Genomic DNA, 20,222 nt, shown 5'->3' with positions numbered 1-20,222 from the left:
CTCAGCAGCTCTAGCAGAACTGCATGCTGAAGCTTTGGGCTATTGCCATTAGCATGTTTTTTTCCCCCAAGTGCCTGAACTGTGCTCCATGTAGCATCCCGCTGCAGCATGGCCAGTATTTTGGCCTAAACATGCTCGTGTCACCTTCCCTCTCCGTCATGAATCCCTGCGACCTCAGTAAACCTCCACCACCACACAGCCGTCTCAAGGCAATCTAGGTCAGGCTCTGTCACTGCTGATTAAAAAGGGGATTTTTTTCGTCATCCATTGGGGGAGGAGCGTGGAGATAAGAGGTGGGAGGAGACAGATCATAAACACAGCAGCATCAGGAAGCTGTTGCCACAGAAACGGCTGGTTGTTAGGCTGTTTTTTACTATTGGATTGAGATGCTCAGTCCTGCCTCTGCTCCTGCTGTGGAGGATGCAGCTGTCACTCCACTCGGCCCGATCTTCAAACCATACACACAGGTCAAACATACAGAGGCTGCTGGATAGCTCAGGTCTTAGACTCACCGCACTCTTAACTGCTCATTTTTCAGAATTCAAGCAGCTGACCTTGAAAAAGGACTTTGCTCAGGAAATACAGATTCGCGCTGCGCTTGTGGCTTTGCCACAAATCCGGAGCCTCATTCATTGAGTGGTGTGTGCAAGTGGTTGCTCCATGGGCTCCTAGGATTACTCAGAAGCATGTTCAGCACTTAATCCCCATATCACTGATGGCAGAGAGTGAGGGATAACAGTGCCTAATTAAATGGACTCTGATCAATAGGTGGGCAGTTACTATAATTGACTGTTTTATTCTGCAGTCTATTTTTATGTATTTACTCAGTGGACAAACAAGTGAGTCGATCTGGCTTCACTCTGATCCCATCATGTTATGCTTCATTTAATAACAGATGAGTCAGAGGTTTTACCTGCTACATTGTACATGTAGAAATATTATGCTGTTCAAACATTTTTAAATAGTTTTTTTCACGTGTGGAGAGTTTAGTCTGAGGTTGGGTTTACGTTTATCTAGTTCCTAGATTCACTTTCACTCTTCCTCAGGTTAGGTGTTCAGCAGGCCTTTCCTTTTGAGCTGACCTTTGACCTTTGCCATAAACTGGAATCAAATCAACTGCAGCGGATTGATATCAATATCAAAATCATGCTGCTGTTGATGTGTTTTCTGCAAGCTGCTTTGACTTGTATAGCAAACAAACTGAGGGTAAAGTGCACCTCTAAAAGCTATCTCAGCTATGAGTTGAGGTGCTAAATGTGGTCCTCTTCATTCTTGATTATCTCTGCTAATAAAACCTGTCTTGTAAGCCACATGAACCTGCACACATTAATTCAATTGTTTGCATTGTGTGTCTTGCTGGCTTGGCTGTCAATCAAACGTGCACCAGGCCTCACACCCAGAGGCTTGAAAGCTAAAGCAGCATTTTAATGCTAATGCTACGTTTTATGCATAAGTCAATGAGATAAAGAGCTGGACGCAATACTTGAAGCAAGTGGTTATTTAAAAAAGGCCTGAAAAACATAAGAAGGCTGCACCTCTTATCTTAACATGTCAAACTTGTGTTGCTGTTTTTATTTTTAGGTGGTAACAGCAGGTTGTGGATAGTAAGTAGAGACTAATAGTCAACATTGCACTGACATAACAAATCAGTCAAACGGTGATAGTAGATCTCTACTCTATGATTAGTTTCCCAGATGTGGAAGGTGACCCCAAACACTTTTGATAGATTTTATAGGATTCAAATTTTGAATATTTGATTTGGAACAAAATTGATTGCCAGAAATATCCTCTGGATCTGTACTTCTTAGACAACTTTTTACTTCCTGAAACGGCTCCCACATCTGGTCTGCCTCATTGATTCTCCTCTTCCTCAGGATGCAGCACAATTACTGCTCCATTATAATTGGAGGCAGACATGGTGCTGTACAATCGGCTGTATATTGAATGCCTGCCTCTCACATGTTCCTGTAGAAAAGGGAGAAACAGGCTGTTGGCATCTCTGTCTTGATAATTAGGCCAAGCCACCTGCTGAAGAAGCTGTTACCAGCTGCTGTCAAAGAGTCCCAAACCTCTCTGTGCTTCTCGTCAATAGAGCGGCTGTGGCTCTCCAGTGGAGAGACGTACAGTAAGTGCTCTGGTCTTGTGCCCTTTCTCCTCCGTGCCTCCATCCTACCACCCCAACTACCCAACAATGGAATACTGTGTGTGGCTTCGTCTCGGCCCCAAGCAAACATCTGAAGCAGGATTACAAACAGATCACTGTAGCAGGCAGAACGACAGGGCTTTGCTCTGTTATATTAACTCCTACCCACCGTCTGTCTGTCCTTCTCTCTCTCTTTCTCTTTCTGTCTCCCACTGACCCGGTGCTCGCAGAGTTGGCAGCCTGGCCGAGTCTTCTGAGCTTCCAACATCACATCAATGCCATGTTTGAAAACGTGCCCAGTCTTTTTATGTAATCTTATGGCACAGAACGACCATCATTATTATTGTAACAGCAGCTGACGCTTGCATTACTGTAATTCTTTTTTTTTAAACGCTTGCAATGCACAGAGAAGACCGGGCAGTTGCAGGAACAGTAAATTAAACGCCGGCCATTATGATTAGGTGTGCAGTATGCAGTCTGGTTACTAACAATGGAGATCATCACTTTAATTAGGAGTGTGGATTTAAAGCCAAAAGACATGACATAAAAATGAGTGGACTTCAGCTCGAGCCAACCAATACTGACGCCATTTAGGTTAATGAGGGCTTTTACTGCTTCCTGGAATAGTTGGAGTGTGATGACACAAGGTTAATTGGACTCAAAGATTATGTTACAGCATGTCAGGTTAAAGTAGCCTAATGCCATAGACCTACAAGCTGATCACAGGCTGATGGAGCACAACACAAATACACACTACTGTTCATTACTACAGTACGAATTATCTGTCAAGAAAAACAACAAAATACATTGACATGTGACAACAAGGCATTAAACAAAAATTCCCTTTACATTTCTTCTCAGGACTGTTGATGCGCACAGATTGACACGTGTTTGATTGACAGCTCCTCTACTCTCCTGTTAGCTCCATTGCAGCTTTTAGATTGAGATAAACACACCACTGTTATTACATGAAGTCTGGTAGTATCATGTGCTAACCTCCGTAGTTCAGCCTACCTTAAACATAATCATCCAAATGAACTGAAAACACCTGTGTGAGTGTGTGCATGATGTGTAACAATAACCATGCCTTTTGATCGTGAATTAACAATTATTTTTTTGTCAATAAAATGTTAGATAATAGCAAAACATACATTTTGCAGCTTCTTAAAGCACAAAGTTATGTCTTAAATCTAAATAGTTTTGTTTGTATAAAAGCCAACATTCAAAGATTTTGAGTTTACTGTCATGAATGACACAGAAACAGCAACCGTTTAATATTTAATATTTTTGCTTAATAAATGGCAAAAACAATTATTAAGGTATCCAAATATTTGGCAACTAATTTTCGACAGATAGATTAATCGATTAATTGACTAATTATTGCAGCTCTAGTTTTAAAATTCCCTTTGACAATGTTGATGACCTAAAACACAGCACAGGCCAAATATCTAGTTTTTTAGCAGTCTAAATTTTATGTGGAAAACATCCTCATTGCTAATTTCTATCTTTTGGGTTCTTGTGGACTCTTGAGCTCTTCATGAAGTACAGCAGATGTAGTTTGAGCTCAGATAGTCGTGACAAGACATTTTACATGTTGTTGTTTTTATATTTTCAAAATGTATTTACATGTCAAGATGCTTTTTAAATAAATCACTCCTGTTTTTAAGTTAATTTATTTCACTTAAGCCTTTTAGTTGACTTGACTTGACCTTTTCTCTGTATTTATTATCTAATATTCATCCATGAGGAGACACACAGAGGATATGAACAGAGTGTGTTCTTTCCCCAAAGTTTAATATGATGGCTTCACTCTGTCTTATATAATGTAAGAGGGCAGGATGTGGATTTTTTTTTTTTTAAAGATTAAAATAGAATTTATTTCCATGACAGGACTTCACTGTTAGAGCTCTGCCATATACCTCACTCGGTAAAACCTTTTTCTTCTCCCTGTCCCGCTGTAGTGTGTCTTACTTAAGTGATTTTTCTCTTTATTGTCATCCAAAGAGTCATGGGATGTGGCAGCTTGGTTGTCGCAGCCCCTGAATTATAAAACAGGACAGAGATCTGTTGGGCACAGCAGATCCTCACTCACTCTTAGACATATAAAAGTTGGAATATAGGGAGCAAATATATAAAATGTGACGTTTTACTGTTATTATTAAACAAATGTATGTGGTTTTATTTCAGTGTGTTTGGATGTATTGAAGTTTGTTAGGTTTTTCCAATAATAAAACATATTACATTTTTAAGATTGTGGCATTCATACAGACTATACATGTACACACACACACACACACACACACACACACGTGTGTGTGTGTGTGTATGTGTGTGTAAAATAAGTAATAGTAAGTAATAATTGTATGCAAGCTCTGCATTAAATATTAGTTTAAGTTCAGAGGCTGCATGTACAGCAGGTTCAGTAAAAGTCACCTGATTGTCCTCTTGCTTTAAAATATCCTGCTATCAGCCATTTACACTCATATCAGCTCTTTGTTAAATAGACCTCTGATATGAAGAACTAAAGCCTTCAGTGAGGCCCAACGTTGACCTCCCATTTCAGGCCGCGACCTCTCGGAGGCTTAGATTGAGCCAGATCTTGGCTTAACGTGACAGGGTGTCGAGGGGAGGAAGAGAGCTGCTGAGAAGACCGGACGAAGCTCTGCAGTAACCCTACTGCTTATCCTCGAGGTTCAAAATGCTAATAGTTTTAAACATGTCCTTAAGCTGCACTTTTTATATTGGGGCCATATGGCATCAGTGAAACTGTTTTCTGCACCGGTTGCGAGTTGAAGTTAACTAGATGAGAAGAAGTCTTTTTGATTTGTAATAACAGCAAAAAGAAAAAAGGTGTGCAGGGAGCTGGTTTCAAATATGAGATGTTTTGACGTAAGCAGAAGTTAAAGCAGGATGATCCTGATGTAATGGCATTTGTATGTCATGTGTGTTGAGAGCCTACTTTAAGCTTTGGCATGTTATTTAGGTCATGGCTGTGTAGAGTCAACAGGGTTACTATAGGGTACAGCTGACTAACACTCCACCTCTGCTTTCATTCATTTCATGTATTCATTTAGAGCAGCAACAGTTTATAAGTTTATCAATAAGTCAATCCAGTGATAATTAACGGCATATATTTTGGTTTAGTCATACTTTCAAGCAAAAATGCCTGAATTTCTGTTTCTCAGAAGTGATGATTCGATGTCTTTCTTTGTCTTATATAATTTTAAAACTAAAGATCTTTGGAGTTTTCAACTGTTTGTTCAATAAAATAAGCAATTTAAATGTGTTACCTTGAGCTATGGGAAACTATCACAGGCATTTTTCACTGTTTTCTGACATTTTATAAATAAAATTGCAACTTCTGTGATTATTTTAATCATCAATTAATCTGCTGATTATTTTCTTTACCGGTTGGTTAATCATTTGGTCTGTAGAAAGTCAGAGCATAGCGAAAAATGTCTTGTCTTGTATTGTCTGACCAATTGTCCAAGACCCAAAAATAACCCAAAAGATGTAAAATTATGTATTGATTTCTGAAAAGTTACCCATTAAATATCTGTTGATTGACTAATTGATTAATCAACTAATTGACATTTTACTAAAACAGATTAATCAATAATCTGCAAATCCAATACTGAAAAAAAAGTGGCAGTTTATCATAATTAATAAAAATTACAGTTATACTTTTATTTGTGAGGTCTTTCTATAGAATAAGACTTCCTGCCTTCAGTATGAATAAGGTTTGTTTTGACAGCTGACGTTGACGTTGATACTAAAAGCCACTCAAGTGGGCCAAGGCTTCACTTCCTGGGGTGAAAGCTGCTGTCTAATGCTGTTAGCACTTACTTATGGATCACTTAAAATTTGGTAGCCATTAATCTACTCTGAACCTCAACAAAATAGACTTGACCTTAGAGGGGACTTTTGTGTGACTTTTACCTGTTTGTTATAAATCCTGTCTGCATGAGGGGAGCTGCGTTTACATAACAGCTATCTGCATAAACCCATGTCATACTCCGATCATGTCCGACACTTAATGTTTTTAAAAGTTTTCTCATTTGATCTCAGTAAGGAGATTTATTCGTCTAAATTGGCAAATTTTCCCTCAGCAAGTTTTTGTTGTTCACATGTTCAAGTCTGGGATGTCAGACAACTGTGACAAAGCCACTGAGCATTAGTGTCTGCAGGATTAGAGTGTTAGTACTATCAGTCAGAAGATGGAGGAGGCAGCGGTGCTTCAGATAGATATTCTTTGAGAAATGTAAGAGAGGAACTTTGTCAGTTCCCCTCAGAGTGCCTGAAGACAAATGACTTTGAGATTGTGATCAGTTGTGACAGCAAAAAAAAGTACAAAAAAAAGATACGGAAAAGGTGGATGACCAGATAAAATCCTCCGTGTTTGGCACAGAGTCCTGGAGTATTTTCATTTTCATTTCACTTCATTGTGGTCTAAATATATTTTCTTTTATTTTAGTAAAGTTTTTAGAATTTGTATTGATAAGTGATCAGAGCCGATAACATCATGCAGCTTCAGTAGCAGATGTGCAAGGGAGTAATCAGGGAAGGACCAGAGGTTATGTCATCATAGCACACTTGCACACTTTCTTACTCATAAATGATATAAGACCTGATGTCTAAATGCACTTTCTCATGAAGTGGTATGTTACAAAATATGGGAAATGGGCGTATGCAACTGACACACAATGACGCTTTTACATAGTTAAAATGTCCCTTTCAGTATTGATCTGATTCAACAAAGATACAGATCAACATGGGGAAACATTTTATTTTTTATGTTGGAAATTAAAAATGTAATTAAACTTAATATATAATTCCATAATATGGAATTTTATTTTATTCTTGATTAAAATTATGCTTGCTGTTGCCAGATTATGCAGCTTTTACATGTAATGTACTTTTATAGCACTTTTAATGTACAAGTTATAAGCGAATCCTGTGAGATACTTTAGGCCCAACTGCAGTCGCCACTCTACTCTCATGACATACTGCGGTCGCTGCAAATATATATATCTAACTCTCCCCATGGCAGCGTATTTAAATCGTCAGTGCTCACACTTTTGCTGCATACCTGCTGTCACACCGCTCACCCACAGCTTTGCTTTTTGCTAATGTTGCTTCTCATATAGCCCTTCAAAAGCCTGCATCCACCCTAGCATCCACCTGTCGGCTCTGACTTTACCTTCCTGTAATGGCGAAGATAGTATCGTGGCTCTCGACTGAGCTCTGTGTTTCCTTGTTTGGAGCGACAAGGTCAGAGCCTGGACAAACATTAATGCTGTACATTTACATAGTAATCTTTCTTCTGTCAGTTGGCTGTCTGTACTTAAAGTACTTGTGTCCACTCCTACAACAACACAGCATTGCCTGGTAAGTTGACAACCACCAAACACACTGAAAAAAAAACTTGTAGGAAATGACATAAGTCATAAGATAGTTTTAAATAGCCAGCGCACCATACATATCCCTCTCTGGCTTGTCAAGTTCACACTCTTTGAAATGCGATGATAATTATCAGTCGTGTTACATTTGGGTGCAGAACAAACATGTGCCTGGCTTGCAGACAATAGCAGGTAGTTTGTTTTTTTTTTTTTAGCTAACTAGCTTTCTTTGACAAACCAGAAAGCAGTTTGGAGTTCTTGTGCATAGGTGAAAAGGGCTGCATACTGTTTCTGTGTAGTTTGATGAGAGCAAAGGAAGCATGTTGCCAGGAAGCAGAGAGTTGGTTGTTAGGTGTGGTGCTGTGACTTTTCTCAGTTAAGGTGCTCTCCTAATTGTCTGAATCTTTTGTATAACTGTCAGAGTGAGTTATCGTGCTATCTTACTTCAGTGGATATGCAGGAAGTGGTCTGTGCTCAGTCTGACATCTCTGGGCTGTTTGAATGCTTCTCCTGAGTTTTCTCAATCCTAAAAAAATGCCTTCGCACTTCAACAAAGAGGATGTTATGATCTGATGTACGGCAGAGGAAGAAGACAGGGCTTTTGTTTGAAAGATCATTTTTTACAGCCCCTATTAAAATGGCTTTGAATCTTTGTGTGCCTGTTCTATGCAGCTCCTCTGTCCCCAGACTCTTTCTTCCAGTTCTCAATTGACCTTTTGACATAAACTCATGTTTAGGCCCCTGAGCTCTCAGCTTTATCTTTAGTAATCATTTAGCTCACTCTCAGTTTCAGTCTAGCCCCTCGTGAAAGTGGCCCAAGCTGTTGTATGGCCTCCCAGTTTCCAGTGTCCCTCTGCTCTTATTTAGCTCAGGGGATTACAGAGCCAACTTGAGCAGGATTAATGCAAGAGGAGAAGGAATTCCCTTTGTACGGTGAGAGCAGGAAATGAACTGGGGACAGTGCAGGCGCAATGCATCTGACATTTCAATTACCATGAGCTTTTCTTTTTAACCTCACCCTGTATTGGCTTATAATCTCAACCCCTTTGGCTGGGATAGTTTGAAGGAACTAAACTCTTGGATTTGGGATTATATAAATGCCCATTAGCTTTGTGGAGGCCCTTGAATCTATATCTCGACCTCTTTTTGGGTTTGACCTTGCTCCACATTAATCTGAGGTGTTTGTGGTGGGTGCTGCCCAGCCCGTCACAGTTGTATTTGCACAATGTTTTAGCTCATACACTGTCACACATTGATGTGGAAACACTGTGAGAAGTGTAAAAATACACAGGATTAGACGTCAAGGACCTTTCATTTTTGCTCAACGGCAACTGTTGCATGTGAAATTCTGATTCCAATCAAATTGTGGCCTACGTGCTCTTTGAAGGGGAAGTGTGCGCATTTAGTTGAAGTCAAATGCAGCAGGTCGGATATGGACTGCATCTGTGTGTTAATTAATATCCGGAAAAGACAAGCCTCATGGACAGTAGCTTTCCCAGCCTTTTCTATTGGTCTCTAAACAAATTAGAGGGAGACAAAAACACTAGAGTCGAGCTTTGTTATTGAATTACGTCTGACATGCTCCCCTGAGAGTATAATTCACAGGATACTAAAAGGCTTGGGCAAACTACAACATGAACAAATTAGTTTGTTTTGTACTTATCTCATAACGGGACTGCTGGAGGGGAAAAGGGATTTAGAGGCAGTTTGGAAAAGTAGTGTGTTACAAAGATTACCCGCGGCTATGGTCGTGTATTGTCCTTCATGGAGATTTAATGTGCTTAGGTATTCTTTTTTTCCCCTGCTTAATCCTGTCATCAAAAACATTCCCATTCCAGCTTGTACAGGCACAGTTGTCTTTTTTATCTTTTGACCTGAGAGCAACTAAGGGTCTCCAGTCACAGTCAGAGTCAGTTATTTGAAATGAGATTAGGCCAGAAGAATAACCACAGCATAGAGGTGGATGGGGAATACAAGTTTGTAACAAAAATTAACCAAGCTTGTCAGTATTGCCCGGGGGAATCCTTCACATGAAGCAGATCAACTCTAATTTATGATCACATGCTCTTTATCTCTCAACTCTAACTTCATATTTCACTGACAAACAAGAGAGTCGTATCTTTTTTGAAATTATTATGTATTCTATTTTATTGTATTTCTAAGGGACCGTTTACAGTAATAAACAATGTGATGTATTGTACAAAGTAGGGCTGGGCAATATAACAATATTATATTGATATCGTGATATAAGACTAGATATCGTCTTAGATTCTTGATATTGTGATATGACATAAGTGTTGTTTTTTCCTGGTTTTAAAGGCTGAGTTATAGTAAACTGATGTAATTTTCTGAACTTGGCAAACTGTTCTAGCTGTTTTATTATGTGCCTGTCCCCACTTTGTCATTACATCCACATCACTCTCAAAAATCTCATTGTGTAATTATTTATATAGTCATCCCTACAATATTGCTACAATATTGATATTTTGTCAAAATTATTTGTCCTTATCGCCCAGCACTAGTATCAACGTTAGCTTAAAGTTAAAGTTTCATCAAAGCGACTGATCTTCTCATCTAACTTTTGGCAAGAAAGCGTATCCTCCTAAATGTTGGATTCCTTTAAGCATAATTGAACGTGTTAAGGTAGAAAATTTGTGTTATTTAAGATTTGGGCTTTTGAAATGTTTCCATATTGCAGCTTGCCAAGAGGTAAAAAAAGAGAGTTTTTATCTCGAGCGTCTCGCGTTAAGTAGATTAGGCTCTGGTTTGCGGAGGGAGAAAAGTGTGGATGAAGCAATCCAGAAGCAAATGAAGCAAACTTAATACTTTGCTTATGTTTTGACTACAAGACCCAGTTCATATTTATGCCAGTTTAATGCCATTGTGAGAGACTCAACTTGCTGCATGCTTTTCCTCTGCACAGGCTTTGACCTCAAGACTGAAAAGAAAAAGAAAACTATCAGAAATATTTATATTCATCTTTCATGAGGAGATTATCACCAACCTCGAAATCGCACTCCCTCGTTTCTTGTGCAGGAGCAGCAGATTGATAAGGACGCATGGTCCCTCATAGATTAGTGATCTTTTTCACATGCGAGTCTCAATCTGTGCACAATGTTATCATCAAGGAGGCAGCGTTTCTTAAAGCGGCTGGGGGTAGGCACAGATCTCTATGGAAACATTTATCCTCTCAGTGGTCGTGGACTCGCGGGCTAGCTGAACCGTCATCGTCCTGGAAGGTGATTTCACTAACTGAATTTCCTCTTCGAGGTTTCCTGTGGTGAAAGCAATTGCGGTGTTGTTGCTATGAGAAGACAACACTCAGTTTCTAAGGAAACACTCGAAACAGAGAGTGCACCGGCCTCATTTGCAACACCACAGGCAAATTTGCTAGTCACACAGCGACTGCAGCCCTCCTTCATGAAAGTGCTGTTAAACTCCACAGTTTCATTGGTATCTGCTAAACACTCCCTGATGTGCCACAGCCTAACTCTTTCCTGTATGTCTGCATGTGTTTGTGGAATGAATCCCCCTTTTTGTATGGGTTAAAGATGGTGAGGCGCTGCTTTTTGAGCTCAATTCTTTTTAAACTTTGAGTTTAGTACTCAAAGCAGCTAGTCTAGCAGTACTAGACTGTCAGCAGAAGAAATTAGCATTAGCCTTTTATCTGCCTTATTTTCATATTATAAAAGCTCCACACTTACCAAAAGGAAGAGATATAAAACCTGCTATGTTCTGGCTGTTCATGGACACACATCTGTGTCTTTGTCAATTTCCTTGTGGGTCTGACTGTCTACCGCAAGTTTCATGTGTATGTCAGTGAAAAAAAAAAGCATGAAAGCCTTTCTGTTTCACTCCTCAGGCTAAAAGACTGTGTTTACCACATTTTAGGTACAGAGCTGCACCTAATGAATCTGTTAGTAATTTCCTTTACGTGAAGAGTAGAAAATGATGTGAATGAGGCCACAGTTTGGTAAAGGTTTTGACTCCCTTCCTATGTGGGTGGTCAAGGCAGGAAGCAGACCATGAATTTACTCTCAGCACTTGCAGATACACAGCTTAGTCACAGTTTCCACGCTTGTTCATTAAGTAGCTGCTCCTGGTATTCAAACAACATCTTTCAGGCTTACTGGTGATGCCGAGCTGATAGCAGCGATGTTTGGGCCAACCTGCAGCCAGTAAAGGAGATGTTACTAATGCTGCAGTGCCGGAAGAGGAAGTGGAATAGTGGAGATAATTTCAATTTTGTTGTAATGGTAATTTTTGGAGCTAGCATTGCTGTTTTTATGAGAAGCAGCAGTCAAACTTAAAACAAGATCTGGTTTGTTGCTGTGTGCCAGATACACTCTAACAGTTCATACTCAGTCTGGTAATGCCACAGATCATAGCACACAAAGTCAGGGAGAAATTTGTCTCCCAAATTGAGCTTTGAGTCTTCATTATCTGCCTTCAGTCTGAGTCACTGCGCCAGACTCTCACCCTGCTGACAGCGCTCTAATGAGGATTTTGGATCGAGCTCCACATTTATGTCCAGCTGCCCGCTAGAGCAGGTTTGGGACGAAACAACTGGTTCCATTGTCGCATGTCACCCACATTGTGTGTGTTCAGTGTGTTGCCGTTAATTCACTGACATTGTTTCATGCTACACTGGAATTTAGAATAAATTAGAATAAAACTATATTGTCCTACCAATGCAGGAGATTTATCTTTGTCTCAACACAATAAACACAAACATAACACAACACCCATCGCAAATCTTTGGCAATACAGCAATTTATGTGCAAACGTTGATTCAGTTTAGTCCCAGAAATCTCCCATTTTAGTGTTATTTGTTCATTAAATTGATTGCACCTGGTACAAAAGATGACGTATATATCTTTTTGTTTACTGAAGTTGTTCTCTGGCGCCATCCAGAAGTTATTGTTTCAAAAATCAAAGTGAAGGTGATTAACAATAGCTTTCCTGTATACAGCAGTATTATATTTGAGCAGTGTTTCAGGAAGCACATTTTTTTTTGTGGTAGAATTTCTTTGTTGAGCTTTGGACAAGAGACATTGTTCTTCATTTGTTATATAAGAAGTTCTGTCTTCAAATGTTTCACTACTGCAACAGTACTTCTTGTGTCAGATAAGTCCATGTGGAAGGGCACGTACACAATAAATAACTAAAGCATTTTTTCATTTTAGTTGACACCGTATCTACTTGTTTTTGGGCTACTTTTGTCAGTATAATTGTCAATGTTTCCAAAAGTGAATGAAACAACTCTAAACTTAATGTCAAAGTCAATGTTTATTCGTTATTTTTGTGCAGGAATCCTTTTTTCTACGCTGGTGTTCGGGCCCGCCTGTGGTTTCATCCTCGGCTCCCTCTGCACTAAGTTTTATGTGGATGCTGTCTTCATCGACACGAGTGAGTTTAATATATCTCCAGTGCTGCATTGTCGTTTGTGCTTCTATGTGCATGTTGGTTATTGACTTCTGCTGTGCCTCTCTCCGCAGGTAAGCTCAACATCACTCCAGAAGACCCGCGATGGATCGGGGCCTGGTGGGCAGGCTTCCTCCTGTGTGGTGCCTTACTCTTTTGTTCAGCTGTCTTGATGTTTGGCTTCCCTCAGTCCCTGCCGAACAAGGAGAGAGACGAGGCGGCAGACAGTGAGCATGCTATGCTTCCTCCTTCTATGACTCCAGACTATGAGACTCCAAAGCCCAGCAATGGGGTTGTTCACAACCACGAGCCTGCCAACAGCCCCACCTGCTGTCAGCAACTCAGGGGTGAGCATGCAGGATCCATTAACACTGCACTGTTTCCATGCATTGAAAACGACCTTTCTGTGCATGTAAAAACATTTACAAATAGTGTATATATTTATTAATACTGCATTTTTTTTTCAATTCTTGTCAATCATGTATAACTACACTGTTGGAAAGTAACTTATACATTTACTCAAGGACTGTACTTCCTTTACATGCTCCTTTACTTTACTTTACGTTTTTCCATTATATGCAGTTTAATACTTTTACACCGAGTCTGTTTTGAACAGATGTTGCACACATTTTGAAGTAATTTATGTATTATTCAAGTTTTATTTTTGTTCTATTTTTGGGGGGGTGCTTGACAATTTTAATCAAATGAGATCAGAACGGGTACCAGAGACATAAAAGTATGGTTGGCCCATGACACTGCAACAACAACAACAACAACAACAACAACAAAAACCCAAATAGATAAAACACTATCAAATTAAGAGAATGTCTTCATCAAGTAAATACAAATACACTGCATGTTGCACAGAGGTTGTTACTAAGTTACTAAACAAAGTTCCCACAGAACACAAGAAACTGATAGTCATAGGTGTGGCTAATACACCATGACTTAACATGATTATGCAAAATGAATTGCTGCATCATACAAGCACAATGTTAAAACTGATGTTTAAAAAAAGTTGTTTGTGTTGCATACATATTGTCAAAATGTTTTTCTTTATTGGCAACACAGGAAACTAACCTGCATGCAAAGATAATAACGGTTGTCCTCCCTTATTCCTTTTTGTCTACCAGTGATCCCCAAGGTGACCAAGCACCTCTTGTCAAACCCAGTGTTCACCTGTATCATTCTGGCAGCCTGTATGGAGATTGCTGTGGTGGCTGGCTTTGCAGCCTTCCTGGGGAAGTACCTTGAGCAGCAGTTCAATCTCACCACCACCTCAGCAAACCAGTTGTTAGGTCTGTATTCAGAGCAAACATACATATGCATGCTCACACACATTTGTAAAACCACAATGATAAAACTTTTTTGTCATCTTTCTTGTTAAGGTATGACAGCCATTCCATGTGCATGTCTGGGGATCTTCATGGGTGGTTTGCTTGTGAAGAAGCTGAATCTGTCAGCACTGGGAGCCATTCGCATGGCCATGCTGGTCAACCTGATCTCCACTACCTGCTACATATCCTTCCTGTTCCTGGGCTGTGACACGGGTCCCGTCGCAGGAGTGACAGTCACATACCCCAACAGGTAACAGAAATCTGAAGTTATGGCCGACAGTTAGGTAGGTTAGTAAGTAATCCGATTTTCAGGTCAAGCTTTGAGTGACAGAGGCGGTTTCTGCAACAACTGACCAATCAAGCCCAACAACTGCAGATCAGGAACAAGTGTCACTGGCATAAAATGCAATTGTTCATCTGCAGGAAGAAAACTGGCTCATTTCACAGTTCAAAAAGCAACATGATTGACCAAAGAAAGATTATAAGCAATAAACTACAAATAATGTGTAATCATATTAATGTATACTCCTGATGGTTTAGTCTTCCCTAGGCTGTGACACTGGTATAAGAAATATATTCCTAATGTAATTAAAATTCATGTTTAACATTACAGCAGTGAAAAGTAACATTACTGCCAAGGTTATAGCACTTTATTGGAGGTGAACTGTAGAGTCTAAATGTGTAAATAAAAATTCATATAACTGATTGTCATTGGGCCACAGTGGGCTTTCTTTTTATTCAAACAACTCTGTGTCATCTTTATCAAGTCTTTAAAAAGATTTTTTATTCATAAAGTGGCCTCATGTTCCTCAGGGTTACACAGACTGAATACAAATGCAGCAGACTTCACTAAATCTCTCCCCAAACCTGTGAAACATTCACTCTCATGTTGATCAACAGGTCAACTAGCTACAGCTTCCTTTTCGAAATGCTGTTTTAAACACAGACATAAAATCACATGTTAAGTTTGATCAATTATGTTGGATCACAATCTCATACTCACACTTATTTTGTCACTATGTGTTCATTCATGGAGTTATATATAATTAACTTAACACACAAAAAAATCATTAAAAAGGACACCTGTACTGTATATACTATCCATCAATTACTATAGTGTACAAGCACTACATAGTATGGCATAATGTCATGTCAGGTCTAGGGTCCCTTACCTGTAGATCATTTCATTAGTGGCCTTCCAGTGGAAAAACTTGAAAAGCAGGAAGAGGAATTAGGAGGTTTTTGTGGATCCAGTTTAATAATATTTAATTATTGGTGCTAGAGAAAGAAAGTCAGATCTACTTGAGTCCAACGTATACGTTATCTGTAGAAAGCAGGGGAAAAAAAGATACAACAGACTGTTTCGAGATTTAATACTCAGCCCTTTAGTTGCCCTTATGTCTTGCTACTTGAATGTGAATGCAGTCCTTTTGTACATCCTACAGCCACTTTAATTTTTCCAGACATCTGATTTTGTGAGCAGCCGAATGGCCTTTACTAGTTTTTGGTTTTATAGCCTGTGCTCGACCTGCACCAGAGCAGGTTAGTTGTGCAATGTAGTTTCCATGGAGATGTACCCTGGTTAAAATTGAGAAAGAGACCTGTAGTATCATCTGATAACAGGCTGTATTTCTACAAGAGAGTGTGTTTTCAGTTTTGTGCATTGCAGTTGCAGATGTAGTGATGGTTACAGCGGGGATGCATGTTCATGTTCCTCTGTGTCTGTGTTCAGGACGCTGGCAGTGGGCAAGAAACCAGAAGCTCAGTGCATCAGTCAGTGCAACTGCTTCATCTCCTCCATCAGCCCCGTGTGCGGCTCTAACGGTGTCACCTACCTGTCTGCCTGCTTCGCCGGCTGCACCAGATCAGGGAAAACAAAGACCTCATCCGGCCTCACTCAGGTCTTCACCTTACGATTGTCTCGTGATTGTGATCAATAATTGCAATCTCACATAAGAACATTTAATGACAATGAAAAGGATTGTTTTCTACTATAGTGCACCACAGAGAAACTACCACATGAATGACAGATGATACAAACTTTTTCTTTAAAACTTTAAAAGTGTTCTATATACTGTGTTTTTGAAAGTCTTCCTAGTTTAAAGTTTAAAAAAAAATATATATATATATATATATATTTGAGAGTTCTGTCATCAGCTATCACACACAGGGAATCAAATGTTACTGTGGTAGTTTCAAGATCAGATACCAACTGCTGATTAATGTCTTTTATATTCAAATCACATGCAGAGAGAATTGCTCTCAGCTCAGTAGCATAACATATCACTATTACTGCTAGTTGTCTCACTGCTGCAGTTGTAGCAGCAAATGTAATTTTTAAAGTGTAAATTACTTAGTTTGGCTTTTCCCTCCTCACATTTGTCCAAATATGAAAATAGCAATGACCAGATTTAATGGGGTTTTTTTCTCCTAGAATTAGAATTACTTTTTGTTTAAATGGTTCTTGGGTTCTCATCCTTTTCTGTCCACAGAACCTGACGGGTTGCTCTTGTGTATCTGCTGAGAGTGAATTTGCCACAGCGGTTCCGGGAAAATGTCCAACTCCGGGCTGCCAGGAGTCTTTCCTCATCTTCCTGTGTGTGATCTGCGCCTGCAGCCTCGTGGGAGCCATGGCTCAGACTCCCTCGGTTATCATACTAATCCGGTATGTTTGTGGATATAGATACATGAGTGCGGAGTCTTGTAAGAAAAATGTTTGAATTTTATTGGTGGGTTCCTGCACAGAATTAATTTGAGAAATAAAACATACTAATTGAATCTCTCTTCTTCTCTTGAAGGACCGTGAGCCCTGAACTGAAATCATACGCACTTGGAGTGTTGTTTCTTCTGCTCAGACTCCTCGGTAAGAGCTGCTTTTGAGCTTTTATCAGATTTGAAGTAATTATTGGATATTCTGCTGCTGCAGTTGTTTCAAAACAACACTGCATGATGTTTGCTTTTGCTCTTGAATTTCAAGTTGCTTTTGTTAAGAATCTTATGCAAATTGAAGGATATGGCTGGTGATACTCTGTATCGTTTTTGTTGTCAACAAATCTCTTGAAAAGACTAAAACCAACAATTAATTGATTTTTCTAACTAGTATCGTCGGCATAATCTGATAAGTGATGTCAGCTGTGTGCCAGAGACCTCCATTGTTTTCTAAAAACTATTAAAATCAATGAGCAAACATGTACCTTCATCAAGGTGAACTTGGGCACATGAGTTGTTTATTTTGAATCATACTCATGAGAGCACCGAATGTGTATTTATTCAAACCTAAAAATAGTCTCTCAAATACACTTATTCTTATTTGAGTAGCATCTTCTAAAAACTATAGTTCCCAGCTACTATAGTAAATTACAGTCTACATATTATGACCCATTATTAACATTCAGTAGGAAGAAATGAGCAGGGACCACAGACAGGGTGAAGAAGTCAGAAATTATTTACTAATACACAAACTGATTTTGTTTTTTTATGGGATTTGTTGACAACAATAAAATATAGAATAACATCAGCTTTTTCCTTTTTAAAAGTATGCTGTAGCAAGACTGTGTTCAGTTCTAGTTACATGTTTTATCACTCTAACAGAAAAAGTAGAATATAAAAAGTTTACTGATGATGTGCCATTGACCCACAATGCTCATAAAGTAGGTTTTCTTATTTTTAAAGTCATTTTTGTGCAAACAGGCTCACTCAGTGTTTCTGTTTGACAGGATTCATCCCCCCTCCTTTGATCTTCGGTGCTGCGATCGACTCTACATGCCTTTTCTGGAGTTCGGACTGCGGCGATAAAGGGGCTTGCCTGCTGTACAACAATACAGTTTACAGGCATCTGTACGTGAGCCTGGCCATCATTCTCAAAGGCATCGCCTTCCTTCTCTACGCCACCACATGGTATTGCTTACACAGGAACTACAAGAAGTACATCAAAAGTCACGAGTGCCACATGACACCAAGAGAGTTTTACCCCTCTCTCACAGATGGCCCCAAGAAAGTGGACAGGACGAAGTTTATATATAGCCTAGATGAACATGAGTTTTGTGAAAACATGGAGTCAGTTTTATAGTTCGTAAACCAAGAAATGGACAATATGGAACGTCCATATTCTGTCAAAGGAACATTTTATGATTTTATTCTTCTTTTTTCAAGAGGTTAAAATAAAATGTTTTTTGATAAAGATGACCTATTTAACGGCCCATTCAGGTCACAGGAGCCCCTTGCTCTGCACTCCACGTCCTCGATAAACTTTTGAAAGGGTCCATTTTAGTCGTACCAGCGAGGTATCGTCCAATGTTGCCGGTGAATTCCTGTGATGATTTGGTGGTAGACAACTACAGCAGGCTACTGTCAGGCTCAGTCCTAGTTGATTATTAGTGGGCGGACATGATGCTACAAGTATAGTTGCCATATTATATTTAGGTTTGTCATGATTCCAGTGACGTGTGTGTTTAAAAAATGACGGTTTCCTTTCAGTCAGTGCACCATGTGTTCTGTCTGTCACTCTTTCTAAAGTGAGATTTTTATGAATTTAAAAAAAAGTTTGGGTGGTTCATTTATTCATATTTAAAAGTTGCCAAGTGTTTACAAACTAATAATTGCATTTTATTACAGTGATGCAAGACCGGTTTCTTCACCCTGACTGGGTTATTTTAGTGGCCTATTAGATGTTAAACTGTCGGAAAATCGAGTCTATTAACTTAAAAATAAGACAGTGTTGTCATGTCATCATCCACTGTTCAGTTCATGTTCTCTTGCTGGATCATAGGCACTGTTTTTGATACTGTGTAGACTAGACTGTGAAGTCTTGTCTCATAGGTGCACATGTGCAATTCATGTCTGATACATCATCTTTATTGCTAGTTCTGTGTCAGACGGCAGGTTTGTTTTTCAATATAGCGGTTTGTGTCATTTCCATGTTTGTTTTTACATCTGCAGAGTTTATTCAGTCTAATATGTCTTAATAAGGGATTATTCAAAAAAGATTGTTTAATTATATTTTCTTTTGACTTTTGCACCTAGTGGAAGAGTGAGGAAAAAAATAAAGAGTAAGGATATTTTTATGTGTTTTGACATTCAAGTAAAAGAGATTAGGAGTAATATATTTGTTTCATTAGGCCCAGAATTTTTTAATAGATTTTATTTGAAAGGACGGTATAAATTATATCATATCTAATTGTCTGAGATGTGTGTGTGTGTGTGTGTGTGTGTGTGTGTGTGTGTGTGTGTGTGTGTGTGTGTGTGTGTGTGTGTGTGTGTGTGTGTGTGTGTGTGTGTGTGTGTGTGTGTGTGTGTGTGTGTGTGTGTGTGTGTGTGTGTGTGTGTGTGTGTGTGTGTGTGTGTGTGTTCATAGCAATGAAAGTAGTATGTTGCAGAAAAGAAACACAATCCGTGTCTTCAAACTAGGCCTGTAATATCTCGAACAAACATTACAGAAATGCAGCAGGAGGATGTGTGTGTGTGTGCAAAGTCAAACAAAAGTGAACAACACACTGTATTTATTCCTGGACACCTATTTGAAGAACTCTTCTAACGTGACTCGGCACATACGAACGGTTACTCTACTGATCTCTCTGCAGTTAGTTTTCACATTGTCCCTTTTCTTACACTTTTTGTATGGCAACATATCATTTATTTTACTCTGGCAATAAATTATTTTTCAGAAAAGAAATGGAATGTGAGTGTTTTTGCCTTCTTCTCAGAGACTTTGTCATGTAAAGGTGCTGCCATGTCCAGGTTTTCACATTATATGCAAGCATAATTCAAATCAATTTCATGTTGAACACACTGTATGTTCCATATGTGAAATATATTAAATGCTCTATTTACTCTATTTAATAATATATATCTACCTGGGATGTGAATAATTCATTTTACATACACATGACATTAAATCGCATTATGTTCAATATAATACTA

At 39.1% G+C, this 20,222-nt stretch overlaps 1 protein-coding gene across 1 annotated transcript in view; it reads left to right on the top strand.

Annotated features, from left to right (window-relative positions):
- The window catches only part of slco3a1a (solute carrier organic anion transporter family member 3A1a), a 34,681-nt gene extending 14,723 nt beyond the window's left edge, over positions 1 to 19,958 (top strand). Inside the window, exons 3-10 of the mRNA XM_062420522.1 lie at positions 12,853 to 12,951; positions 13,041 to 13,313; positions 14,100 to 14,264; positions 14,355 to 14,553; positions 16,036 to 16,204; positions 16,796 to 16,968; positions 17,102 to 17,166; positions 18,020 to 19,958. Coding sequence (XP_062276506.1) covers positions 12,853 to 12,951; positions 13,041 to 13,313; positions 14,100 to 14,264; positions 14,355 to 14,553; positions 16,036 to 16,204; positions 16,796 to 16,968; positions 17,102 to 17,166; positions 18,020 to 18,372 — 1,496 coding nt within the window. The 3' untranslated portion in view covers positions 18,373 to 19,958. The remainder of the gene's footprint in view (positions 1 to 12,852; positions 12,952 to 13,040; positions 13,314 to 14,099; positions 14,265 to 14,354; positions 14,554 to 16,035; positions 16,205 to 16,795; positions 16,969 to 17,101; positions 17,167 to 18,019) is intronic.
- Positions 19,959 to 20,222: the final 264 nt, after the last annotated feature.

The sequence above is a fragment of the Scomber scombrus genome, chromosome 6 (assembly GCF_963691925.1).
Source record: "Scomber scombrus chromosome 6, fScoSco1.1, whole genome shotgun sequence".
In the NCBI taxonomy this organism is placed as follows: Eukaryota; Metazoa; Chordata; class Actinopteri; order Scombriformes; family Scombridae; genus Scomber; species Scomber scombrus.
The sequence above is the reverse complement of the archived record's forward strand: the minus strand, read 5'-3'. Positions and strand labels throughout refer to the sequence as shown.